General features: G+C 36.6%; 3 protein-coding genes, 1 long non-coding RNA gene and 1 pseudogene across 10 annotated transcripts in view; 2 read left to right on the top strand and 3 right to left on the bottom strand.

The window, feature by feature from the left end:
- The window catches only part of LOC111467845 (eukaryotic translation initiation factor 3 subunit A-like), an 8,989-nt gene extending 1,134 nt beyond the window's left edge, over nucleotides 1–7,855 (top strand). For 3 of the 4 annotated variants that reach the window (XM_023112901.1, XM_023112900.1, XM_023112902.1), the window contains exons 2-14: nucleotides 120–217; nucleotides 1,035–1,516; nucleotides 2,301–2,516; nucleotides 2,654–3,022; nucleotides 3,108–3,137; nucleotides 3,516–3,743; nucleotides 3,870–4,031; nucleotides 4,365–4,586; nucleotides 4,673–4,885; nucleotides 4,968–5,174; nucleotides 5,893–5,973; nucleotides 6,521–6,722; nucleotides 7,023–7,855. In XM_023112901.1, coding sequence (XP_022968669.1) covers nucleotides 172–217; nucleotides 1,035–1,516; nucleotides 2,301–2,516; nucleotides 2,654–3,022; nucleotides 3,108–3,137; nucleotides 3,516–3,743; nucleotides 3,870–4,031; nucleotides 4,365–4,586; nucleotides 4,673–4,885; nucleotides 4,968–5,174; nucleotides 5,893–5,973; nucleotides 6,521–6,722; nucleotides 7,023–7,471 — 2,907 coding nt within the window. In that variant the 5' untranslated portion in view covers nucleotides 120–171 and the 3' untranslated portion in view covers nucleotides 7,472–7,855. Of the gene's footprint in view, nucleotides 1–113; nucleotides 218–1,034; nucleotides 1,517–2,300; nucleotides 2,517–2,653; nucleotides 3,023–3,107; nucleotides 3,138–3,515; nucleotides 3,744–3,869; nucleotides 4,032–4,364; nucleotides 4,587–4,672; nucleotides 4,886–4,967; nucleotides 5,175–5,892; nucleotides 5,974–6,520; nucleotides 6,723–7,022 lie in introns of all 4 variants that reach the window. The other variant, XM_023112899.1, reaches the window with a different exon arrangement.
- Nucleotides 5,266–26,348, bottom strand: part of LOC111467959 — a 28,644-nt gene continuing 7,561 nt past the window's right edge. The window contains exons 4-6 of one of the 2 annotated variants that reach the window (XR_002714657.1): nucleotides 14,464–14,543; nucleotides 6,495–6,499; nucleotides 5,266–5,278 (exon numbers count right to left, since the gene is read on the bottom strand). This is a non-coding gene — a long non-coding RNA (uncharacterized LOC111467959). Of the gene's footprint in view, nucleotides 5,279–6,494; nucleotides 6,500–14,463; nucleotides 15,031–26,348 lie in introns of those variants that run through there. The other variant, XR_002714656.1, reaches the window with a different exon arrangement.
- LOC111467920 (single-stranded DNA-binding protein, mitochondrial) lies at nucleotides 9,868–15,618 on the top strand. 2 transcript variants are annotated; one of them, XM_023113021.1, is made up of 7 exons: nucleotides 9,868–10,005; nucleotides 10,349–10,530; nucleotides 13,696–13,904; nucleotides 13,975–14,075; nucleotides 15,038–15,097; nucleotides 15,233–15,274; nucleotides 15,330–15,618. In XM_023113021.1, the coding sequence occupies exons 1-6, from the start codon at nucleotides 9,951–9,953 to the stop codon at nucleotides 15,259–15,261; spliced, it is 636 nt and encodes a 211-aa protein (XP_022968789.1). In that variant the 5' UTR covers nucleotides 9,868–9,950; the 3' UTR covers nucleotides 15,262–15,274; nucleotides 15,330–15,618. The 2 variants fall into 2 exon arrangements, with proteins under 2 accessions (XP_022968789.1, XP_022968788.1); XM_023113020.1 differs by having other exon boundaries at nucleotides 15,233–15,618.
- On the bottom strand, nucleotides 14,452–14,561 carry LOC111468004 (annotated as a pseudogene).
- Nucleotides 16,772–21,179, bottom strand: LOC111467876 (probable protein phosphatase 2C 5). Of its 2 annotated transcripts, none has more exons than XM_023112961.1 (8): nucleotides 20,921–21,179; nucleotides 20,284–20,541; nucleotides 19,973–20,144; nucleotides 19,662–19,879; nucleotides 19,470–19,577; nucleotides 19,257–19,382; nucleotides 18,144–18,352; nucleotides 16,772–17,214 (listed from the first exon to the last, which is right to left on the bottom strand). In XM_023112961.1, the coding sequence occupies exons 2-8, from the start codon at nucleotides 20,491–20,493 to the stop codon at nucleotides 16,995–16,997; spliced, it is 1,263 nt and encodes a 420-aa protein (XP_022968729.1). In that variant the 5' UTR covers nucleotides 20,494–20,541; nucleotides 20,921–21,179; the 3' UTR covers nucleotides 16,772–16,994. The 2 variants fall into 2 exon arrangements, with proteins under 2 accessions (XP_022968729.1, XP_022968730.1); XM_023112962.1 differs by lacking the exon at nucleotides 20,921–21,179 and adding an exon at nucleotides 20,766–20,853.

The following is a 26,348-nucleotide window of genomic DNA, read 5'->3' on the forward strand; positions in this document are numbered from 1 at the left end:
CAAAAAAAAAAAAAAAAAAAAAATCGTATGATAGAATTTGAATCACCCTGTTATTCAGTATCAACTTCGATATTGGTTCTCAGTAATGCTTATGAATTTTGTTCGTTGGGGTGTCTCAGGTCATTCAACGGTGCATGCTGTCGTTGGGTGAGCTAAAGATTGTATTAAGATATGGCGTCTTTCATAAAGCCAGAGAATGCTTTAAAACGAGCTGAAGGTGAATGAGCATAATGTTCTCTTTTGTGGTTGCAATAGATTAAGTTGTATTTGCGAGCATGCCATAAGTTTCTTGGCACCTTGTTTTAGTAATATGTCTGGTTCTTTTGATGGATTCTCGTACATTAAGCCCTCAAAATTCAATGAATGTGCTCGTTGGGAAGTTAGTTCAGCACTCTTGTTCTGAGTGAGATTGAAAATATGCATTATTAGTGTGTTGATGACTGTGGATTTAGTGATGACTTTTGGAAGTTTTCCATTTAGTTTGCTTCATTGTAGTCTTCGCATTACTTTTGAAAATTAGTGATTTGATAACTTGTTCTAGCTGTTGTGACATGTAAGTAATAGTTCTTTTTTTGTGCGTGTGGCATATGACGTATGAGCACTATAGTTAGATAGCATATTCATGTTTTGAATTTTGTGTTCTCATGAGTTTATTTATTTATTTTTTTTTTTTTATTTTTTTTTTATTGTGGAAACATGCAATTTGGCTTTTCATCATTTTTAAGTGTTTCTGAACTCACTTCCTTTTCTTATTGTATAATGTATCTGTATAACATAATTTGAACGGTAGTTGGAAGATTTTAGAAAATCATTGGAATACCCCTTTTCTAATTCTGGGCATATAAAATGTCAGTTTGCGACTTGTGTTTCTTGTTACTTGAGTTCGATATTTGTGTTTCTAGTCCAGCACTGTTGATGTATTCGCCCAATTTTGAAATTTATGATGCATCTATTGTGTGTTTTTATTTTATTTTATTCTTTTTGTTTAACGTAGCAGTGCAAGTATTTAATTTGTTCTCCTTGCATGTATTCAGAGCTGATAAATGTTGGCCAGAAGCAAGATGCCTTGCAAGCCCTTCACGATCTTATCACTTCAAAGAAATATCGAGCATGGCAGAAACCTCTTGAGAGGATTATGTTTAAGTATGTTGAGCTCTGTGTGGACATGAGGAAAGGAAGGTTTGCTAAGGATGGTTTAATTCAATACCGTATTGTTTGCCAGCAAGTCAATGTTACTTCTTTAGAGGAAGTAATCAAGCACTTTATGCATCTTTCCACTGAGAAGGCAGAGCAGGCTCGTAGCCAAGCTCAAGCTTTAGAAGAAGCTCTGGATGTTGATGATTTGGAAGCTGATAAAAGGCCAGAAGATCTGATGCTTAGTTATGTCAGTGGTGAGAAGGGAAAGGATAGATCTGATCGTGAACTTGTAACCCCTTGGTTTAAATTTCTGTGGGAGACATATCGTACAGTTCTTGAGATACTTAGGAATAACTCAAAGTTGGAGGCACTTTATGCGGTAGGTCATGAATAAATTTCTAGTTATGTAGCATATGAGTTATTAAGTTAATTTTTTCTGTTTCTTTCTTCTGAAAAATTAGAAGTATATCATGATTGAATTTTTAGTACTATGGTGAAATTTTCATTTGGGCTTGGGTGTAGTAGTTAAATCCATTATATTATCACTCAGCATCCTAATGGTTCTAATGGTTGATGGATTTAAGAATTCTTTTTTTTTTTTTTTTGGGTTGTATTACAAGTTTAGTCCTTAAACTTTCAGCTTTGTGTAAATTTGGCCCCTAAACTTATAATAGGTCCATTAGCATTCAACCTTGTGTCCGATAGGTCAAGAACTGCAGAGTTGATGGACCTATTAGGCTTAATTTTTTTTTTACGTCAAATCATGTCATGGGACCTATTAAGCACAATTGAAAGTTGAGGGACCTACTAGATATTTTCAAAATTCAAGGACCTTGATCAAATAGACATAAATTTTGAGGTTGAGGATTAAACTTGTAAATTTTTATTGATAACTTGAAAAATATATATTAGTTGGCTAATGTTTTGAAGATTGAGCTATGATATGTTGAATTTTCATTCTTTACCTTCTACATAACACGATTTTCAGAAGAGGAAGATACAAAAATATTCTGGAGAAGGTCACAGGCCTTACTCAGTATGATTGTAGATGGATCTGCATTTTTATTTTTATTGTCCTTGATGTGTTCTGTACAGTCACTCGATGAAGCATGTAGAATTTTGTAACTAGATGTAATATTTCTGCTGGTGTTTTTCATTTGTAGATGACAGCCCATCGTGCCTTCCAGTTCTGTAAGACGTATAAAAGAACAACAGAATTTCGCAGATTATGTGAAATTATCAGAAATCATCTTGCTAATCTCAACAAGTATAGAGACCAAAGAGATCGACCTGACATTTCTACTCCAGAGACTTTGCAGTTGTACCTTGACACTAGATTTGAACAACTGAAAGTTGCCACAGAGCTGGAGCTCTGGCAGGTCTGAGTTGTTCATTTCAGTCATTTTTCTCTCAATATAGAGAAGTCGTTTAATGTGTAGATTCCCAAAATTTATATCATGATTTCTTCTCTACATATAACACAAAGTAAAAAATTTCTTTGTCACAAAATTTGCAGGAAGCTTTTCGTTCGGTAGAAGATATTCATGGTTTGATGTGCATGGTGAAGAAAACACCTAAACCATCCTTGATGGTGGTTTATTATGTCAAATTAACAGAGATATTCTGGATATCGAAGAGCAATCTTTATCATGCCTATGCTTGGCTTAAACTTTTCTCCCTTCAGAAGAGTTTCAACAAAAATTTAAGCCAGAAGGATTTGCAGCTGATAGCTTCATCTGTTCTTTTAGCAGCTCTTGCGGTGTCCCCCTATGACTCTAAACACGGTGCCTCTCATTTAGAACTCGAACATGAGAAAGAGCGGAATTTGAGGATGGCTAATCTTATAGGGTTCAATTTAGACTCCAAACTTGAAAGTAGAGATGTGGTAAAGAACTTTGCCTAATTGGATTTTCTTTTATATTTTTCACAACCTGAGCAGTACCTTACTTCTTTTCTGTTTATTCATCCAGCTTTCAAGATCGAATCTTCTTTCTGAACTGGTATGTTTGATTGACTTTACTTTGATATTTTTTCAACGCTTCCCCTCTTATTCTCTAAAATTATGATACTTCAATTGGTTCACATTTATTTGAAGCTAGAAGGGTGAATAGTAAAATTCTATACCTTGAGGAATTAACTTGAGCTTCCTATTGAAAGTTTAGCAACTAATACTGATTAGCTTCGTACTAAGATAGTCAAAGAGGCTCTTTAATTTTACTTTATTAGGGCTGATGTGCAATCATATGTACCTCCCCTTTTATACGAAGAATTGTCTTTTCATTTGTAGTGAAAATTGTGTGCAAATATGTAACACAACCTTTAGTATGTAGGCAATAATTCTAGTTCTATTTGCTTAGTATATTTCTGCTTTCCTTTAGGTGTCTAAGGGAGTCCTGAGCTGCTCAAATCAGGAAGTTAAAGATCTCTATCATCTTTTGGAGCATGAATTCTTCCCTCTTGATCTTGCAACAAAATTGCAACCTTTACTAAACAAAATATCAAAGCTTGGAGGCAAGCTTTCATCAGCTTCATCTGTCCCTGAAGTGCAATTGTCCCAGTATGTTCCGGCTCTTGAAAAACTTGCTACCCTGAGGTTGCTTCAGCAGGTACTTTTTGTATATCCTTAATTTATTGTGAATGTTGCTATGATATTTCTCCATATATGAAGAAAAACGTTGCTTGGCAATCTTTTTTTAATCCACTGAACCTTTTATTTATCTATGTTATGCCAGGTCTCCAAGGTGTATCAGACTATGAAAATTGAGAGTCTATCTCAGATGATCCCATTTTTTGATTTCTCGGCCGTGGAGAAAATATCAGTTGATGCAGTTAAACAAAATTTCATTGCCATGAAAGTTGATCATTCAAGGAACATTGTGTTATTTGGAACTTTGGTATTGAAAGTTTCTTGGACTTCTTCGTTATCTTTTTTGCTTTAGAGTCGAGGCCACTAAGATTTGAGACATGCTCGATAATTGCATCTCACTTACAATGTTAATATATCCCATCTAATTATTGTGTGCTGTTTAAGATTATAATTTAACCCTTCTGATTTAAGCCTCTGCCTTTTTTGTATTTGTTAGTTGGTTTCATCTTCAAGATATCTTAAGATCTTATTCAATTTATTTATATTGAATTTAAAGGACGACTTTATCTTCATCTGTTTATTTATATTAGGATTTAAGGTATTTTAAATTGATGCTTTTGTTTTTTATGGATCAATTTAGGGTATTGAATCAGATGGGCTTCGGGACCACCTGGCTGTTCTTGCTGAATCCTTAAACAAAGCTAGAGCTATGATCTATCCTCCAGTTAGGAAAGTATCAAAAACAGGTGAGATACTGCCTGATTTAGCAGATATTGTTGATAAAGAACACAAGAGGCTGCTTGCTCGGAAATCAATAATAGAGAAAAGGAAGGAAGAGCAGGAACGGCAACTTTTGGAAATGGTATTCTAGTCGAATTGTGAATGCCAGAATTTTTTTTTTTTTTTGTGGTGTATAAATTAAAAAAAAAAATGATGAACTGTGTTTAGGAACGTGAGGAGGAATCAAGGAGGTTAAAATTACTGAAGATAACTGAAGAGGCTGAGCAGAAGCGCCTAGCTGCAGAATATGAACAAAGGAAAAACCAACGCCTGCGTAGGGAAATGGAAGAGCGAGAACTTGAAGAAGCGCAGGCTTTACTTCAGGAAGCTGAAAAGCGTGTTGGTAAAAAGAAGGGAAGCAGGAAGCCCGTTCTTGACTCTGTGAGTTTTTTTTTGTTTTAATTCTTTTTCTTATTTTGGAAGGATGTAGAATTGATTAATAACAATTGGTATTAATCTCTAGGAAAAGATGACGAAACAAACTTTAATGCAATTGGCCCTTACGGAACAATTAAGGGAGAGGCAGGAAATGGAGAAGAAATTGCAAAAGCTAGCCAAAACTATGGATTATCAAGAAAGGGCAAAAAGAGAGGAGGCTGCAACTTTAATTGAAGCTGCATTTCAGCAACGTTTGCTCGAAGAGCGAATGATTCATGAACGCGATCAACAGGTCATACTTTCCTAATGATTTTGTCAACACGTTAAAATAAACTATGACTTTGATTATATTCTTTTGGTTGTAGTCCTTTTATTGTTATTGTTTTTTTAAAAATTCTGTATTATATGATTTTGCCATCTTTTGTATTATATGCATCATGATTCTCCATTTATGAAGCATTGCTGTCAACACATTTCTGTATTGTGAGGGTGGGAATCAAACTAGCAGAGTACTCACTACTACATTCATGGAGGCTCTCCAGTAGTATAAAAGATTCAACTTTTTTTATTAGTACTTTCGGTTTTTGTGAAATGTGGGTTTGACAACAGTGTTATTGCATGTATGGTAACGTGAAGCCAGGTAGTGCAGTAAATTTATCGAAGTGGTTAATGCGGAGAGGGAAGTTCTAGCTGAAATATTGGTGCAGGGTCTTCAGAATTTTTATCTCGGATAGGATTGCTGTAATCCTATGTGAACTTCATAAAGCTGAACTGATGCTTCTGCACATGACTTATTTAGTGGATTTACCATTTTCAAGGATTAGTTTTAATGTTTCTGATGTCGAATGGTTAATTTTGTTTTGTATGGATTCCATATATTTCCAGTTTATGGTATGTCCAATGTGCTTCAATTTTTGTCATCAGATTTTTTATTTCCAGTTTATGGTATGTTCATAATTAATTGATGTTTTTATGTTCTATTTTATTAATTTTTCTTTTTTACTTTTCAGCTGGAGGTTGAGTTAAGCAAACAACGTCACGAAGGTGATCTCAAGGAGAAGAATCGATTGGCTAGAATGTTGGAGAGTAAGGTAAGTAGTTTGCTTCATATGGCTGTATTGGCTTAATCTTGATCTTTGTCTACTCAAAGTTTTAGGTTTCACTTGGTTATAATGATGAAAATATTCATTGATATGTCGATATGATCTTTGATATGTCGTATAAATACTTGTAAAAATATTATCACTTAGTCACATATATATTTAAATACTACGAATATGGTATATAAATTATTTAGAAAATTAAATAAACCTTAATTCATTGATTTAAACGAAATTTATAAATTATTTGATTTCCATCGATGTTGATATTTCACAACCCCATGTATTATTAACTTTTAACCAATAATGATTTTTCTTCTTTAATACAACTAATCTATATTATCAAATTCATATGAATTGACATATCAATGCAATGTTTGTATATGAGGCTATGTTTTATAATTCAGCTTATCTACAATTATTTTTATTATATTATAATTTACCATGTAGTTCTCAAGTGAAACTGAATTGTACGAATCTTTTCAGAATTGAATATTGGCATGCTATTAAACTGGACCTTTTGTTCTTTGTTCTGCAGAAAATTTTCCAAGAAAGAGTCATTAATCTTCGCCAAGAGGAGTTCAGCAGACGCAGAGTTGAGAGAGAAGAACAAATCAGGCAAATAATTCATGCTCGGAAAGCAGAAAGAGAGGCTAAGAGGAAGAAAATCTTTTATGTAAGGCGTGAGGAGGAGAGGATTAGAATACTACGCGAAGAGGAGGAAGCACGCAAACGTGAAGGTATTTGTTCAACATTATTTGTCTTTTACAAATCTACTAAACCCCTTTGATGCCCGTTTTGTTTTCCCCATTTTGGGTCCAATGATCTGAATTTCACATATGAAGTATGGAGGGTGTCTGTCAATTATCTGATCTTTTGAAATGTATCTTCTCAAACGTTTTTTTGTGGTCTCCTGTTTCTCGTTTGTTCGATTTAGTAACTATTTTTGGTGATCATTGATTATGCTTTTATAAGTTTGCTTGGTTGTGTAGTTTCCTTTTCTGCCTATTATAACTTATTGAATCTTTCAAACTCTGCAGAGGCCGAGAGGAGAAAGAGGGAAGAGGCTGAACGCAAGGCTAAATTGGATGAGATTGCCGAGAAGCAGAGACAGAGGGAGCGAGAATTGGAAGAAAAGGAAAGGCGGCGGAAAGAAATGCTGTTTGGTGGTGGGGCACCAGCTGATGCACCTTCTAGACCTTATGTTGCTCCTGTTTCTCAACCTCTGGAGTCCGGGGCTGCTGCTCCTGCTGCTGCCGCCGCCCCAGCCTCAGCCCCAGCGAAGTATGTGCCTTCGTTTCGACGTACTGAAAGCTCTAGCCCTAATGCACCACCACCTGAATCTGATCGATGGGGAAGCAGCAGGTCCGATAATCGACCATCTCAACCAGACAGCTGGCGCCGTGATGAACGCAGATCTGCTTTTGGAAGTTCAAGGTCGTCCTGGTCGTCATCCCGAGGTCCTAATCGTGGTAGCTCGGATCACTGATCGTGGCGAGGCAGGTCTGGCAAAGTCGGTATGAATTGGGAAGAAAAATTTTTGGTTTGCTTGAGAAGTTAAATCATTTATTGAAAAATAATCAGTTGTTTTTGGTACTATTGGGAAGGGAAGGGAAGGGAAGGTAAGGGAAGGTAAGGGAAGGTGGTCTTATGTGTGGTGCTGCATTTAGGTGGCGGAAGGATAAGACTAGTGGTGGATGAGTTGTCCATTTGTTCTCTAATTATATGAATGTACTGCATTTCATTTCATGGCTACCAATTTATAGGCCTGAATTTTCTTTTCCACACTTGTTTTTCCTTAGTGAGATGTACTGCTGCTTTTACAAGCATTTTTATGGACTTCTATATATGTCAATCTGCCATTTATAAGTTATTTCTTCTATTCCTTTTGAATTTCCATTCATCTCACTGACATGTCTTGGTTGTGGTTGTAGCGCTGCTACTTTGGCACACATTTTATGCGTTTGTGTGACTAGATTGACCGTGCGCCAGTCTAATGTGTAAATGTGGTTTAGGGTTTAGAGTTTCGGATTTAGGGTTTAGGGTTTAGGGTTTAGGTTCATTTCCTAATCCCCTAGTTCAATGTCATTTAGAGCAGTCATATATAGTTCTGGGTATTCTCTTTGGTTCAGGTTATGATTGAGAATTTTCTCTAGTTTTTTTGTCCAATTTGGCCTGGTTTACTACCTTCTAGATTGGTTTCGCTACCGTTTTAACTGATTCAACAGTTTTCGTTGCTATTTGAAGTAGATTCAAAAAGCTTTTCTAGCCTATTGTATGGTTGTGGGTGAAATTAAGTGTTGGAGTGAGTTATTTGAAGGACCTAAGGTTTAGGCATGCTTTTTGAGTCTATAACTTAGTTCTAATCCAATGACCTAAGTCTTGTTCGGAGGACCTTGACCAATTTTGAATGATTTATAGGTCCCTTTATTTCTTAATATATGTGGTAACTATATGCCTATGGTTTCTTATTGATTATTTTGAATGATTCTTATCAAAGTTTTGTAGCATACATATTTTTGTTTCCCCCTCTAAGTCTCGGTCAATATAGAATTTACAAACCAGATTGTAAAAGGTCTTAGAGTGCAAACACATTTACTGGTATCATAAAACCATCATTTCAAATTTGTGGTAACGTTATCTTTCGACAAATTCTTTTTGAATAATATCATCATTTTCTTTAACATTGTAGATAACTAAGCTTTGATGAAATATGAACGGTTTTATCTCGTTTAGTACATACTCGATATGTATATTCTATTTATTTTCATATGATGTAGATGATCTTTGTAAGAAGACAAATCACGTATATTCTAAATTTGTTTAGTCATTGATCTGAGTTGTAGACATTTTTAGCTAGTCTCGCTAAGGTTTCAGCACAGTTTGTATAACGTTCTACACGTAGTAAACATTAGAAGAAGTCAGAAATTAGTTAAGTTTTAGGTTGGTTGAATTGGTAACCCCAGCTACTCGATTAGAGTTCACAACTCTCACTATTTTTAGTTTGGGTTGGGTTGACAGACTATTTTTTCATAATTATTTAAAAAAATTATATTTATTTATTATACATGCTCTATCCATAACTAAAATTTTATAAAATTCAAAATATCAAATATTTACCAGTCGCAACACATCACTAACATCTCTCAAGTTGGTCGAGTTGACCCCTACAAAAAAAATGTCAACCCGTGAACTAATTTGAATTTTTGGTTCAAAACTTTGACACAACCTGAAGCATAAAGAAAAAAATTTAAGTCAACCCTAGTTTTATGGTTTGAATTGGATAGTCTGAATTGATTGATTTATGCAGTGGCTTGGTTAAGAGAACCCACCGGAGTCGTAGCGAAAGCGAGTCTTCATGGGGCAATTGTCACAACTTATGGACCCAAACCTAGATGATCTATCCATGACCAGGATGAAGCTTGGGTGAAACTAAGTGGAGGTCCAAATCGACTTATGTTAAAGAATTAGTGGATGAATTGTGGTTAAGAGTGAAATGTCACTCGAACCCAGAGCTAGCTAGTTCTCCCCGAAATGCGTTGAGTCGCAGCAGTTGACTAGACATCTAGGGGCAAACCACTGTTAACTAACTGATGTTGAAGAATCAGCGGATGAGTTGTAGTTAGGGGTGAAATGCCACTCGAACCCAGAGCTAACCGGCTCTCCCTGAAATGCGTTGAGGTGCAGTAGTTGACTGGACATCTAGGGGTAAAGCACTGTTTTAGTGTAGGCCGTGAGAGTGGTACTAAATGGAGGTAAACTATAAATACTAGATATGATCTCAAAATAAAAGGAGTGCCGGTGAGCTTGGATAGGGAAACCGCTTAGTCATATTAAAAGTGTTGTATTATTACTATAAATATATAATGGTACATATTAACTTTTAGGAAATATTGGCGAAGGCCTAAAACCCTCCTTTTACCCTCATCGAATCGACACCCTTCCAGTTTTGCTCTCGCTCGATCAACATGAATGCAGTCGCAATGAGATTCCTCAAGCATTTCAGGATTTCTTCTTCATTTGGTACTCTCTCTCTCTATCTCTCTCTTGTTTGATTGATTAAGGCGTATGTTCTTTATGTTCTACGAGCTGAGGGAATTTCCCAAGACGTTTTCTATGGTTTAGTGTCGAAAAGGTCGTTTGATTTTTGAAAGACGTTTTCCGAATTTTTGCAATTTGATCTTCGGAGTGGATTTTTATCAAATATACGTGGTGAGCGAACTTGTTTTTATTTTAATTTGAGAGGCTGGATGAAGAACTTGACTAATCGTATGTATGAACTTGACTAATCGTATGTATTGGGTGTCTATGTGTAATGTTTTTGCTGGAGTGGTGGCTTGATTACTTATTGAACGTTTGATTGTAGTGGCAAGTAGGCAAACGAGCTCAAAGTTGTGGTTATCGACCGGTGCTTCTGGAAGTGGCATTGATGTTGAGAAGAACAATGGAGAAGAAGAAGAATATGATGATTTTTTTAATGATAAAATTGAATTACAGCCCCAGGGTGTGGATCCCAGGCGAGGTTGGGGATTTCGTGGCGTACATAAGGTATCTGATCTTTGTCTACTGATGTGTTCCGTTTCTAAAAGTTGGGATTTGAAATCCGGATGCTGGGAATTTCACCCAAACAGTGGTGTTTAGTATCTCCAATCTGTTATTGGGATGATTCTTCATGTTTTTGGTGATTGTTTTACTTTTATCAAATTTATAAACTATCCAAAATGAAAGAACAGCTTCTATATTTTTGGTTTTTAGAAAATATGTCTAGTGCCTTGCCTTCTTTTGTTGATGAGTGTTATAGTAAATCTGATTCGAAAGAGAAGTCATTTGTGTACTTCCGTATTATAGAAAGCATAAGAATGGGGTATAGCGAGTAAGTGAGAACCGTTGTGGGCAAAGAAAGAACGAGAACTTATGTGGCTAGAGCTTGAACTTTAAAGTATGATGTAAGTGGTTTGGAACATTATATATATGTGTGTTATGAAACTCTTGGGATTTGATCTAACAAACATCTTAAAGGACAAGACCTTTAGATCTAAATTATCCAAGAACCCCAAAAATGATAAGGAATCAACCCAAGGGAAAGATTTGGAACGGATTACCTTGATGATCAAGATCAAGAATAAAGAGAACTTGTTTCTGAACACGTGATTTGAATCACTCCACAAGATAGCTTGATCAAGACTACTTGACTGACTCTAGCATGCAAATCTAAAGACAAGAAATGCAAAGGAACAAACTCATGCCTCAAGAAGCATAATATGCAACTTTCATTATAATATCCAAAGATTTTTTTTATTTTTTTATTTTTATTTTATTAGAGACAATTTCATTGATGAGTGAAATTTACAAGAGGGATGTATAATCCACGATGTTTACAAAAGACCTTCCCAATTTGCAATGAGGGAGGTATAACTATCGGAAGTAAAAATATTAGACAGTTTACACCAAGATATAGCTTGGTAAACAATATTGTCGAAAAGTTTTGTGTAGGTCTGTGTCGTTTCTGCAAATATTCTCTGATTTCTTTCTTTCCACAGATTCCAAAAGAAAGCCATGATGAGGTTTTTCCATAATAGGGCTTTTGCGTTCTTGAAAGGGTTGTACGTTAAGGCCATATCCAAAAAATCCTTTACCTCCCTAGAAAATGTGAGATGCCATCCGAATATATTAAGAATTGTTGTCCAGAAATTTTGAGTGTATGTGCATTGCATAAACAAGTGACTTTGTGATTCGTTTGCTTTCTTGCATAGTGGACACCAATTTGGAGAGAGAGTGATGTAAGACATTCTTTTTTGAAGATTTTCACTTGTGCGGATGACTTTATGCGCTATTTCCCAAATGAAGAATTTCACCTTTTTAGGTTGATGTCCTTTCCATATTGTCTTTGCTAGCGTGGGATTAATTGCTTCTACTTTTTCCCCATGTCCATCATCAAAGATTTTGTAGAAAAGACCCCGTCAGCGCTGGGGAGCCAAGTTAGCGAGTCTTCTTTGTTTGACAATACCACAGGGGCAAGGTCAAGGCTTAATTCGGCCCACTATGTTGCTTCATTATCCTTTAGATTCCTACCAAGCTTCAAGTCCCAAAATTTGTTGACAACATTCCACGTTTCTTTAATCGTGGCTTTTTTGTTGTGAGAAAGCCTGTACAAAAGTGGATACTTCAAAGCTAGCGTGGTGTTTTCAATCCATGGGTTGGTCCAAAATGATGTGCTTCCCCCATTCCCCACCTTATGGCAAGTTTGGTGGGTGATGAGATTTTGATGTTTTTTAAGTACTTCCAAGACCCTTTTGTAGAAGATGGAGGGAGGTGATCTTTGTTTGATGTAGGAGTATATTTAGCCTTTATAAGATTTCGCCATAAGGCCTTTTCTTCATGATGATATCTCCATATCCATTTGGCGAGGAGAGCTGTGTTCTTCCTTATCGAGAGAAGACCGAGACCTCCCTTTTCTGTTGGGAGGTTTATAATATTCCAACAAACAAGGTGTGCACTATCTTTCCATAAGTAATTTCTGAAAAACCTTTCTATATCCATGGCCACTTTTTGTGGCATTTCAAATAGAGACATATAGTAGGTAGGGAGGTTGGATAATGTGCCCTGTATTAGGGTAAGTTTTCGCCTTTTGAAGTATAACGTGATGACCATGTTGACAACCTTCTGCCTTTTGAAGTATTGTACCAGGTTGGATAATGTGGCTTGTATTATAAGGTTTATTTTCAAGCCTATAAATAAGCATTCATGTTATTTATGTTGTTGTATTAGTATAATATCCAAAAATCTTGATACTAAAGCAACAATATCCAAAAATCTTGATACTAAAGCAACCACATAAATAACATGTATGCCTATTTATAGCCTTGAAAATAAACCTTATAAACCTATGGTTAGTTCATTGAAAGGTTGTAACTTTTATGGCCATCAAATACCATAATGGCCACTATCTAAAAGTGACTTATAATCTTAAAGATAATTTTCTAAAACTTAAAAATATAATAAAGTACTTAAATCTTTGTGGCATGATTAAGACATCTTATTTCGTATCAGTATGTGTGATGTATTGTAAGGTTCCAGGTGAACAGGTAGGATGAGTAATTTCTTAGATAGTTCGGAAAGTCTTAAACGAATCACTTGTAAGCGAGACTTGAGAGGTATGATGGGCAACAATTAGAGTGAGTTTGGGAGAAACCCAGAGCTCTGTAACTTTGGTGGTTCTGGAATCTGTCGCTGATTGTGAAAGATTTACTCTCACATGATAATTGGATTCATATCAGCTATTTATAGATAGATTATACAACATAACTAACATTACCGGGAAGCCTAACTAATCAGCTAAATAGTTAACTAATTTTCTTCTCCTTTAGTGTGTCTGTTCCCATCTTTTGTGGAATATACCTTTCTCTGTTTGTTGTCCAAAAGGAAAAAAAAACAAAAAAAACGCATCTGAATATATCAGACAATAGTTACCTCTCTTTAGCATTTGATTAAATATCTTCCTTGGAGGGTTACATCGCAATCTTAGGTATAAGTCCCACCCCAACTAAGCAGAAGAAATTATATTTGATTCAGGTTATTAGATAATGTGAAAACGAGGTAAAAACCAGGAAAATCATGTCTCTTTAAATTTTTTATCTTCTGCAGAGAAATAAGAGTTCAGTTATCCCCAATATAATGTTTATTCTGTTTAAAAATGTAATCAAATGTTTGCAGGCAATAATTTGTGGAAGGATTGGGCAAGCCCCTGTGCAGAAGATCTTGAGAAATGGGCGCACAATAACAATCTTTACAGTTGGAACAGGAGGGATGTTTGACCAACGAATTGTTGAAGCAAAAGATCTGCCAAAGCCTGCTCAGTGGCATCGTATTGCTGTGCATAATGAACCGCTTGGTGCTTATGCAGTTCAACAACTTGTTAAAAAGTATGATCTGAACTTCTCATAAAACTAGTTTGTTTGTACAATTTCACTGATTCTTGGTTAACTATATCAGCGCATCGGTTTATGTTGAGGGCGACATTGAAACCAGAGTCTACAATGACAGCATCAATGGTGAAGTCAAAAATGTCCCAGAAATATGTGTTCGACGGGATGGTATTACAATACTTACTATTATCTTTTGATTTCCTTTTCAATGTTTTTGTAATAGCCCAAGCGCATCGCTAGCAGATATTGTCCTCTTTGAGCTTTCCCTTTCGGGCCTCTCCTCAAGGTTTTTAAAACGTGTCTTCTAGGGAGAGCTTCCCACACTTTTATAAAGAATGCTTCATTCTCCTCCCCAATCAATGTGGGATCTCACAATCCATTCCCCTTTGGAGCCCAGCGTCCTAGCTGGCACTCATCCCCTTCTCCAATCGATGTGGGCCCCCCCAATCCATCCTCTTCGGGGCCCAGCATCCTTGCTGGCACACCGCTTCGTGTTGACCTCCTTTCGAGGCTCAGCCTCCTTGCTAACATATCGCTCGGGGTCTGGCTCTGATACCATTTCTCGATTTGTGCATGTCATCCTTGTGCAGGGGCCATGCTAATCTTCTCTGTATCGTTCCAATTTTATCGGATGTCCTTTTTTTTTGTGAGGTCCCACATCGGTTGGAGAAAAGAATGAAACATTTTTTAAAATAGTGGAAACATCTGCTATTCCTAGCAGACGTGTTCTAAGAAGACAATATTTACTAGCGGTGGGCTTGGGCTATTACAGTATCTTAGATTAATAAGAGTCATCATCTTATAACTTCTCTGCATCTACATGATTTTTTCGTAAAGGTCATTTTAAGCATCTAGAAGGGCGTCCTTGAATGTTCATAATCATAAAGATTAAATTATCATATTAGTTCATATTGTTTGTACTTATGTTTAAAGCCATAGGAACAAATTGAAATTAAAACTACAAATTATGAAGACAAAAAGGGTTAATCTATCCTAATCTTTATATGGTATGAACAGAAAATTATTCACGACCATGAACAGCTAATACTTTTATTAAATGTTAGTTCAAGTTTGATCTGTGAAAGACCTTATTGGGGACCCTTTTAACTGCCATGCTTCCTTTTTTGCAGGGAAGATTCGGCTTTTAAAGGCCGGAGAAAGTGCCAGCAATATTTCTCTGGACGATTTAAGTGAGCTTTCCAGATAACATTCTGTATATGTGATTACTAAACACGGAACAATGCATTGCATGACAACTTTTTTCATTCTTTCTCGCAATCTGATGTGTTTTTTTTTTTTTTTTTTGTTTGTTTTGTAATTGACAGAAGAAGGGTTGTTTCAGAACGAGACATAACATGTTGCCAAAAACCTCAATCAGTTGGAAGTTTGTGTAGCTTTGTATATTTGGCACGAGAAAGAGAGAGAGACGGTATTACTTTCCATTCAAAGATTAGTACTGAAACCACCAATGCCTCATAATCTCTTCTTGCAATTGTTTAGTTTATTAGCGTTGTAGCATTTTGTTCTTCAAGGCTCTTAAAGCCAGTTTTGTGTTAGATTGGCCAGGGATATTATTATAGGCTCACAAGACTTGTCACTGCTGATGATGCCTTTATTCTTGTTTCAATGCATTTCTCCTAACAAGTGATGGCATCATAGTTTTGAAATCCACAGATTAGACAAAGTTCAATAGAAGACTGTTAATTGTTAATGCCTTGTTTGATAATTGTTAATGCTTCGTTTGATAATTATAGAACGCTGATGCTGTTGAGGTGATAGCAATAATAAGCGGGGAAGTTGAAGCAAGAGGTATTCAAAGAACTTTTGTATAATCAAACTTCCATTTCATTGGTCTCTAAGATAAAGTCTCGCTTAATCGTTCATTTCTCATTTCTTCTTTCTTTAGTCGGTCATATCTGATCTGTATCTGATAGCGACATGAGAAAACGCCGTATTTGGAGGTTCTGGTTCTTGCACTGGGGAGTCGAAAACGTCGACCTCCATGAGAGGTGTAATTTTGTTACTGTTTTAATCTCAAGCCTAATAGCCCGTTCAACCAGTCATTTCATTGGTCTCTAAGATTAAGTCTTGCTTAATCATTCATTTCTCTTCTTCTTTCTTCAACTAGCCATATCTGAACTGTAGCCGGTAGCAACATGAGAAAATGCCATCTTCGGAGGTTCAGGCTGGCGCCGAAGAGTCGAATACGTCGACCTCCATGAGAGGTGTAATTTCGTTACTGTTTGAATTCCAATCCCAATATCCTTTTCAACCCGTCATTTCATTGGTCTCTAAGACTAAGTCTTGCCTAATCATTCATTTCTCTTCTTTCTTCAACTAGTCATATCTGAACGGTAGCTGGTAGCAACATGAGAAAATGCCGTCTTTAGAGGTTTAGGCTTGTGCCGAAGAGTTGAAAACATCGACCTCCATGAGGTATAATTTCGTTAATGTTTGAACCCCAATCCCAATAGCCTTTTCAACTCGTCATTACATTAGTTTCTAACGCTAAGTCTCGCATAATCATTCATCTCTTTTCTTCTTTCTTCAACCAATCATATCTGATATATAGCTGGTAGCCACATGAGAAAACGTCATCCTCGAAAGTTCAGGCTTGAGTCGTGGAGTCGAAAGCGTTGACCTCCAAGAATAAAAAGGGAAATTGACACCATCATCTAGACTTATTAAGTAATTGCAATGGAAATCCTTGCAACTTATAAAGCAAAACAGGAGCAGATGTGACAGAATGCTAAGACGACAAAGGGACTGTCACAAAGAAATAGTCAATAGACATTTTTGTCTGATATCAATGTTTGTCTATGTTGTCAGTGAGTGAGTGAGTGAGTCAGTCAACAGTTTGAGCAAGAAACCAAATGAAAGCAAAGCTTTTTAGAAGTCTCCAAAACATCTTTCTTCTACCAACTTTCTTTGATCTCAACCTCATTTTCTTACACACATCTATCTGTAACAATCACCACAGGGGAAACCCAAAAAACAAGTAATGCTCACACTGCCAGATGAGGGAACAAAAAAAAAAAAAAAAACTATATAGAGTTATCAACATACACTATGTTATGGGATAAATTACTAAACAGTTATTGTAGGTTTTATTGGCCTTTTCCCTTCCATGGCGTCTTTCTTTCTTCTACACTTTGCACAGAGGAATGGACCTTCCCATGGCTTTGACGACGGTGAAAAGAACGGCCCCGAATTCATCGACAAATTTTCATTCGCGGGTTGATCCGCTTGACAGACTGCACATTTGAAGATCCCTGAGTTTGGATCCGAAGGAAAATCTTTCCCTAACCTGTATTTCCATTCAAAGAGGAGAAAGTTCAAGAATAAGTGATGGTGAACATGTTTCAAGTCACTTTCAGATGGAAATTACAACATTTCTGCAGAATATAGCAGTTTCAATGAAAAAATAAATTAATTACAGTACCATTTATATCAACATTGAGGAAAATAATCCTAGGAAAATATCAATATAACAAGTTAGGCAGAGTAGGAGTCTTAGTTAAATTGAATGAGGGATAACAAGTAAACAGCATGTGAGATCTCACATCGGTTGGAAAGGAAACAAAACATTTTTTATAAGGGCGTGAAAACCTCTCCCTAGCAAACGTGTTTTAAAAACCTTGAGGGGAAGCCTGAAAGGAAAAGCCTAAAGAGGACAATATCTAAACGTGTTTTAAAAACCTTGAGGGGAAGCTGAAAGGAAAAGCCCAAAGAGAACAATATCTCATAACGGAAGACTTGGACTATTATAAATGATATTAGAGCCAGACACCAAGTGGTGTGCCATAGAGGATGCTGGGCCCCAAAGGAGGGTGGATTGTGAGATCTCACATTGATTTGAGAGAGGAACAAGTGCCAACAAACAAGGGCGCTGGGCCCTGAAGGAGAGTGGATTGTGAGATTCCACATAGATTGGAGAGTAGAACAAAACATTCTTTATAAGAGTGTGGAAACCTTTCCCTAGTAGACACGTTTTAAAAACTTTAAAAGGAAGCTTAAAAGGAAAAGTCAAAAGAAGACGCGCTGTTACATAGTTGTTATGATTAATTGAACACTGATGTATAACAGATAATGAGAATAATCCTAGAAAAATGTGTTCAGACATCATCATTTCATGCTTCAAGAACAAAATTAGATAAAATGGCAACACAAGAAAGAAAAAAACATTGATTCAAAGACAAGATTACTTCAATTTCCCAAAGAAAGCACGCATCATACCTTTCAGAAAGCATAGCAGAGCCTTCTTCAAACAATTCCTCCACAACTCCAACAGCAGAAAGTTTGTTGGCAGATTTACCAAAGAGAGAAGTGAGCACATTCTGCTTCTTCCTTGGAGTTGATGGTAATAATATAGGTTGATCGGATGGGATAATATCAACAACTAAGCAAGTTGTATCATCCTTCAACCCCCTTGACCGTAAAGCCTCCTACAATATGAACAGATTAAAATACAATGCATCACATAAGTCTCAATTTAAAAAGAAACGAATCAGAAAAGTCTACAAAAGTATCCCTGGAAAAAGTTCACTTTCTTAAATAAGATTCAAAATCATAACTATTAACAATGTTTTTATAACGGCCCAAGCCCACCGCTAGTAGATGTTGTCCTCTTTGGGCTTTCCTTTTCGGGCTTCCCCTCAAGGCTAGGGAGATGTTTCTACGTCCTTATAAAGAATGCTTCGTTCTCCTCACCAACCAATGTGGGATCTTACAATCCATCCCCCTTCGAGGCCCAGTGGGCACACTGCCCAGTGTCCACACCCCCCCCTTTGAGGTTCAGTGTCCGCGAAACTTGGGTTTGATACCATTTGTAGCAGCTCAAAACCACCCATAGCAGATATTGTTCGCTTTGACCTATTACGTATCGCCGTCAGCCATGCGGTTTTAAAACTCATCTAGGACAAGGTTCCCACACCTCTTTTGTTCACCTCTCCAATCAACGTGGGATCTAACAGTTGTCCAAAGCCTTAGTGGGTAGAAGTAGTAATGAGATACAAATTACAAACTAACTCCTGCACCTTATTTCATGAATGGGCAATCCGAGGACGACATTCCAAGAAGCAACTTCCTATGGTTCTTGGGCATGAAGATAAGGTTTGCAAGCTAAGTTGTTAAACTATTTGAAGTTCACAAAATTGGTATTGATTTTATAGTCATTTAACAAGGAGTAAAGACAATTAAGCTAAAGTGCATTTTCATGGAGGCCTAAGCTTCTTCTTAGAGATCTATGCCCCTTATGACCCAAAGGTGTAAGATCAAGGACATAAACTTTGTAGTCTAGCCTCAAGGCGTAAGTTCAAAAGCCACTTAGAATGTATAGTTGAAACCCACCTTCACAACCAGCTTGGCAGCGAGCTCTGCAGGTAAACCTCGACACGACTTTGCAGCCATATCAGACGATAATGTGTCCCAAATACCATCAGACGCAATAATTAGCCTTCCACCAGCATTAGAAAGCTGTATAATCCAGAATAAAAAGATAGCAGAATAGTCAAGGTACATTCTATTAGTAGTCAAACAATTACTGAAAGATTGAGAAGTCACCTTCACTTGCTTAACATGTGGTATTGGGACAATATATTCTCCTACATCTGTATCACCAATGGACCTAGAAAGACATAAGCCACCGGGCCAGCAGCGGAGAGGACCGACCTGCAAACGGTAGTCATAAAAAGGGCTATAGTTAAATGTGTCATCATGTAAGACTAGAAACAGTGGAGATGTATACAATTATACCTCATTCCCGCCAAAAACATTGAGCCTCCCAACCTCGCCACCACTTGCAGTTACACGTTCCCTCTCTTCCTCGTTTTCCTCCAGCCTATGATCAACTGTCAATAGAGAAACCACACCTCCTTGGGTGTCTAATATGCATCGTGAATCTCCCACGGATGCAACGGTAACAGTCCACTTATCAATCACAACAAATGTAACAGTAGTCCCAGAAGTTTCCCCTGCAATTAAGATTAAACGGAGCATAAGGACACGGTGGACAACACATCGAGTATTCAGGAAGAAGAACAAGAAGAAAATCGCTGATAGAATACCTTTCTGCTGAAACTCTATGTCAGTTTTAACAAAACCAGCAACTAGTGCTCGAGGAAGGGCTTGAAGCCATTTTTCTCGACTGACCCCTTGAGGAATTGCACTTAGGACATTACCCAATAAATGTTCCTTAGCAAAAATAGCCGCTGAAATGCCATTATGTCCATCAAAAATCTGCAAATACAAGGTTCAATCAATCTCAGTATTATCCTATTTTCCCAGTTCTAAGACTCATAATCACCCTATTTTCTCAATTCTCCAGTAATCACAGAATTTATGATAACAAAGAGCACAATAATGCTTGAAAGGATACCGCAAAGACAGAAAACGTGGTGGAAGTGTTCCCAGGAATACGGTGGCAATCTAATTTGATCAGAAAGTAGTCCTCCCCTTTCTTTGCCAAAGCAGCCTGTCCATACTTCACAAAAGGTTTCTCAACCTTCTCGTTCCTCAGCTCGCGACCGATCAAAGTAGCGAGCGGAACGAGAGGGGGCTTAATCCTTGATACTTCTGTCTGACTCATTTCATCCTATGTTTCGGCATTTGCATGAGCGCAGTGCAGCCAAAATTCCTGGTCATTGAAATCAATTAAATGAGTATCAACCAACATCTCGACCAAAACACAAACTATAGAACAATTCCCACTGGCTGATCTAAATTTTGAGAAGCCGATTCAGCAGCATAATTTACAGATACACAAGAACAAACAAGAAAAATCTAACCAAAAATGAAAGAAATGCACAACACCGAATCCAACTCAGAAACCAATTAGCGTCATGAAATGCAAGAACTCACAGAATCAATTGAAACAAAATTAGGGAAAAAGCAGAACCAAACGCCTCTCAAATTCGCTCTATTACAAACCTATCGTACAACAAATTGAGAGCAATTTCAAACAAAACCAAAAATGACGATAAAAATTAGGAAAATTAAGGGACCACAGAGCTCACAGGTGGTGCATTCAATGTCAGTAGCAGATCGAGCAAAGGGGATCGGACAGTGGACAGTTCTGCAACTCCATTTCACAAAATCTTCAATTTCCTTGAAATTATCTAATGCTAACAAGGTCGATCGGATGGCGGGGAAAATTCTCAGCTAGAATTTCTAGAGAGAGAGAGAGAAACTGTGGGTTTCTCTCAGTGATTTGATTGGGATAGAGAGAGAGAGAGAGAGAGAAAAGAAGAAGAAGAAAAGAGACGCGGAAAGGTGGGGTTGGAGATGGGATTTTCGGGCAAGGTCTCTGATAATGACATTATTTTTCTAAATGCCTAAAATACCCTTCAACAATCCTCCTTTTGACATTTGCGTCCTTTTGACTCTATTCTTCTTTTTGCTATTTGCAAAATAGTCCTTCCTTTGTGAGTATTTCCATTTTCATCCCTACTTCAATATTTACATTATTCATTTAGTCCTCCCAAGTTTTTTATTTTTTATTATTATTAAATATAAATTAAATCACATGACAATTTTTTTTTAACATTCCTATAATTTTAAGGATTACCAATTATACCCTTATGGGAAATTATATTACGTGTTACAAATGTCTCGACTTTTTGTACACGTGCCAATTGGAATTGTTACGTAAAAATAAGGTTTTGAAATTTAAAAATAGAAATTTTGTTTATGACTTTATTTTACCGTCTGTAAGTAACTCTACCACGAGACATAAATTCATGTTTATGATCTTAGGTTCAAATTTTATCCCCGAGGGAGTTTTGATGCATAGTATTTTTATGATTTTATCATGGTTTTGTAGGATGATGCATACAAACTAGTAGATTCTAAGAGTGAAAATTATCCCCACAGGTCAACCCAAGTCTTTCTAGCATGTTTTGTCCTCACTCACATGTATCCTTTGAAAATTTTCAGTAGGTCACGAATTGCTCTAAGAAAAGCACACTTAATCATGGAGTTTCTATAATTCAGCCACCGAGAAAGAAGGTGCACCTTGTTGGTATAGGTAGAAAATTTCAATTCTTTTAAATCTTTATTGCTGATTCTATCCTCAAGATCGCTCTCATTCGGATGTGGTCTCGGTTCATTCATGTACCCATCCTTTACTCAGGTGTCACTAGCTTTTGTATTGATTCGTCCCCGAACCACCTCTTACGACAAGGTACTGTTTTGATACCATTTGTATCGACTCTAATTTTTCTAAGAAAATAGAGACGTCATTGCATACATGATGTGTCTGGTGTATGCATGAAAAATTCATTTAAAATATTTCATAAAAGTGTCATGGACTTAACATTCAAAATAAATACCTTAAAACAACATAGTTGTAAATAACTAAGCGTAAAATAAATGAAATAAAATAGACAAAGTCTTGAACTAATCTAAGGACTACTAAACAGAAATAAATGTGACTATCCTAACACTGGTTCCATGACATTGATCACGACGTCATCATCTGTATATGTGTGTTTTACGTTTACCACCAAAATATGAATAGCACGTGGCTTGAGTATTTTAAGAAATAGTCAATAAATAACCCCACTATTGGGGTTGAGAAATGCAAACACATGCCATATAAGGAGACTTATCCTTTTGAAAAAAAAATGACAAAACATTAGGCAACTTTCCAGTTTGAGCAGGGTTGAATGTGCAGTACTTCCCTACACATGTCCACACTGTGCACGTGGACCCACTATGCAAACTCATATACCCCTTGGGCCTTGCTCGTCGAGTTAGCACTCGATAATGGGTTGTTGGACACCATGGAGGGAAAGAGCCCGCATAACATGATCACGAACATAAATGTCGTAAGGTATGCATCCGTACTAATCCTAATGGGAAAGTATCCTAATGCACATGACACTCAAGAATGCATAAGGTCCCCTTAACTTAAAATCATGGAATAAATTGTGATGTTAGTCAAGCCTGTTTATAACACAATGAGTCTATTAAAGATGGTCATATTAGACCATTTCTTTAGAGTTGAAATGGCTAGCTTAGACCAAGGATGTCCATTTCTTTAGGAATGTTAGGACTCAGTTGTTAATTTTTATTTTTGGAGTTTGTTTGTAAGGTCTATAAAAGTCAATCAAGTTGATTTGTTTTTTAATACAATAGTTTCATTTTTAGTTAATTTGTGTGTTCACAACATTTGATATCAGAGCCGAGAAAAGAAATTGCAAAAACGTGAGAGGAAAGAGATTCAAAATATGGCAACTAAAACCAATTTCATTCAATTGGAAATTACTAAGTTTGATGGCCATTATGATAATTGGTCTATGCTTTTGGAAAATTTTCTTTGCTCAAAGGAATATTGGTTTTGGAATCCCTACCGAAACAGGAGTGAAGGTCACTAAAGTACAACAAAATACAATTGCAGACCAAAAGCTGAAAGACTTGAAGGCCAAGAATTATTTGTTCTAAGCCTTGATCGAAATCCTTAATAGAGATACTGCCAAACAAATTTGGGACTCTATGAATCAAAAGTACGAGGGTTCCACAAGAGTCAAAAGAGCACAACTCCAAGCTCTTAAAAAAGAGTTTGAAGTCCTACAGATGAAAGAGGGCGAGAGTGTTTATGCATATTTTGCTCGAACATTTACCATTGCAAACAAGATGAAAATTCATGGCAAAAATATGAAACCAGTGGTGATTATTGAAAAAATCTTGAGATTAATGAACTCAAGATTTGACTAGACACTTTAACTATCGATGAATTGCAAAGCAGCTTGATGATACATGAGCAAAGACTGAATGAACGGGTAGATGATGAACAAGCACTAAATATGACAAATGATAATAGAATCGGTGGAAGAAGAGGTGATCGAGCTCGTGAAGCTTTTCGAGGAAGAGGTAGACATCCATTCAACAAACTTACAGTTGAGTGTTATAAGTGTTATTAGTTAGAACACTTTAGATATGAGTGTTCTCCATGGGAGAAGGAAGAAAATTATGCTGATCTTGAGGAGGGAAGATGTTTGGTTCCTTGATTCGAGGTGTAGCAATCATGTGTGCAAACGAGGAATGGTTCTCAGATCTTGATGAGGAATTCCAACAATCTGTGAAGCTTGAAAATAATTTCAATATGACGATATTGGGAAAAGATAACATTATGTTGCAAGTTTCTGGAGTCACTCAGGTAATCACTGGTGTTTTCTATATACCTGAGTTGAAAAACAGCCTATTAAGTCTTAGATAATTGCAAGAAAGAGGTGTATCTATTTTGATACAACATGGAGAATGCAAAATCTATCATCCCAAGAATAGGCTTATAGGGTGTTCATATTACTTCAAAAATCATGTCACAAAGTGACACTTGTTTCCACTCAATTATAGAAGACAACACTCATCTTTGGCACCACATATATGGGTATCTAGGTTTCAAAGGTTTGAGAACATTGCAACATAAGCAAATGGTGAGAGGGTACCCCAATTGAAAGAATCGTCTAAAATATGCACTGATTGTATGGTGGGAAAGCAACATAGGGATACATTTCCAAAGAGAAGTTTATGGAGAGCAACACAAAGGCTGCAACTAGTACATGCAGACATCTGTGTGGACCCATCAAACCTTTTTCTAACCGTAAGAAGATATATTTTAGAAGGTTTATTGATGATTACAATCGCAAGATGTGAATATAATTTTCTTACTGAAAAATCTGAAGCCTTTACTATCTTCAAAAATTACAAAAATCTTGTTGAGAAAGAGATTTGAGATTTTATTCGTTGTCTACACACAGATAGGGGTGGAGAGTTCACCTCTTACGAGTTCAATATTTTTTGCAAAATCAATGGTATCAGTAGACAAGTTATTGCAACCTACACTCCCAACAAAATGGTGTAGTTGAGCACAATAACAGAACAATCATGAACATGGTTAGAAGCATATTATCAGATAAGCAAGTTCCAAAGAATTTCTGGCCATAAGTAGTAAACTGGACAGTGCATGTGCTCAACAGAAGTCCTACGGTGGTAGCGAAAGATTTTGACTCTTGAGGAGCCTTGGAGTGGCATAAAACATAATGTTGATTATTTTCAAGTTTTTGGATGCATTGGTCATGTTCATGTATCAAACGGTAAGAAAAAGAAGTTAGATGATAAAAGTTTTCAGTGTGTGCTACTAGGGATGAGTGATGAGTCTAAAGCATATAGACTCTAGTGTCTAAGAAGATAGTTGTAAGAAAAGACGTGATTTTTGAAGAAGATAAGTGTTGGAATTGGGAGAAAAGTAATGAAGAAGCTAGACTTGATACCCTCGAATGGGAAGATAGTTATAGAAGAAAGCGAACATGACCAAAGTGAGGAAGAATCTGAAGAGGAGGCGGTAGAAGAAGAAGAAGAAGTTAGTGTATCTTCCAGTGAGTCATCTGTATCAAATTTTTAAATATCTGAAAAAAGCACACCTGAAGTGAGAAATAAAAGAGCACCATTATGGATGGAAGATTATATGAGCGGGGGAGAATTTTCATAAGAAGCTGAGCACAACAATTTAGTTCTATTAACCTCAACTACAGATCCGACTACCTTTGAAGAAGTTGTTCAAAGTTGAAAATGGAGAGCTGCAATAGACTTGGAGATAGAAGCCATTGACCAAAATGAGACTTGGAAGTTGATAGATTTGCTTAAAGAAATGAAGAAGATTGAAGTAAAGTGGGTTTTCAAAACCAAACTCAACAAAAATGGCGAGGTTGAAAAGTATAAGGCTAGGTTGGTAGCAAAAGATTATGCACAACAACATGGTAAAGACTACACCGAGGCGTTTGCACCTATGACTAGGTGGGATACTATTCGAATGATAATTGCTTTAGCAGCTAGGAATAGTTGGAACGTGTATCAGCTTGACGTGAAAAATGTTTTCTTATATGGAGAGTTAAAAAGAAGCCATGTTTGTTGAGTAACCACAAAGTTATGAGAAAAAGGTCAAGAATACCAGGTATACAAATTGAAGAAAGCATTATATGGCCTTAAACAAGTCCCACGTGCATGGTATAGTTGAATTGAAGCATATTTTGTCAAAGAAGGATTTGAGAAGTGCAACTGTGATCATACTTTATTCATACAAACAAGAGATGAAGGTAAAATTTTGATTGTTAGTCTATATGTTTGACGATCTAATTTTTACGGGTAATGATGAGAGTATGTTTGTTAAATTCAAGAATTTTATGAAACTTGAACTTGAAATGATTGATGTGGAAAAATTGAAATATTTTCTCGGTGTAGAGATTATTATGTGATAACTGTTCCACTATTAAGCCATCCAAGAATCCAATCATGCATGGATGCAACAAACAAATTGATGGAGGTTCCATTTCTTGCATGATTTGATCAGAGATGGAGTTGCACTGTGTCACTGACAAAACCACTTGAGCTGAATCGTTCATAAAACTACGTGAGTCAATGGGTATGTGTGTAGTACGTGAAAGC

This window comes from Cucurbita maxima, unplaced genomic scaffold, assembly GCF_002738345.1.
Source record: "Cucurbita maxima cultivar Rimu unplaced genomic scaffold, Cmax_1.0 Cma_Scf00035, whole genome shotgun sequence".
Lineage (NCBI taxonomy): Eukaryota > Viridiplantae > Streptophyta > Magnoliopsida > Cucurbitales > Cucurbitaceae > Cucurbita > Cucurbita maxima.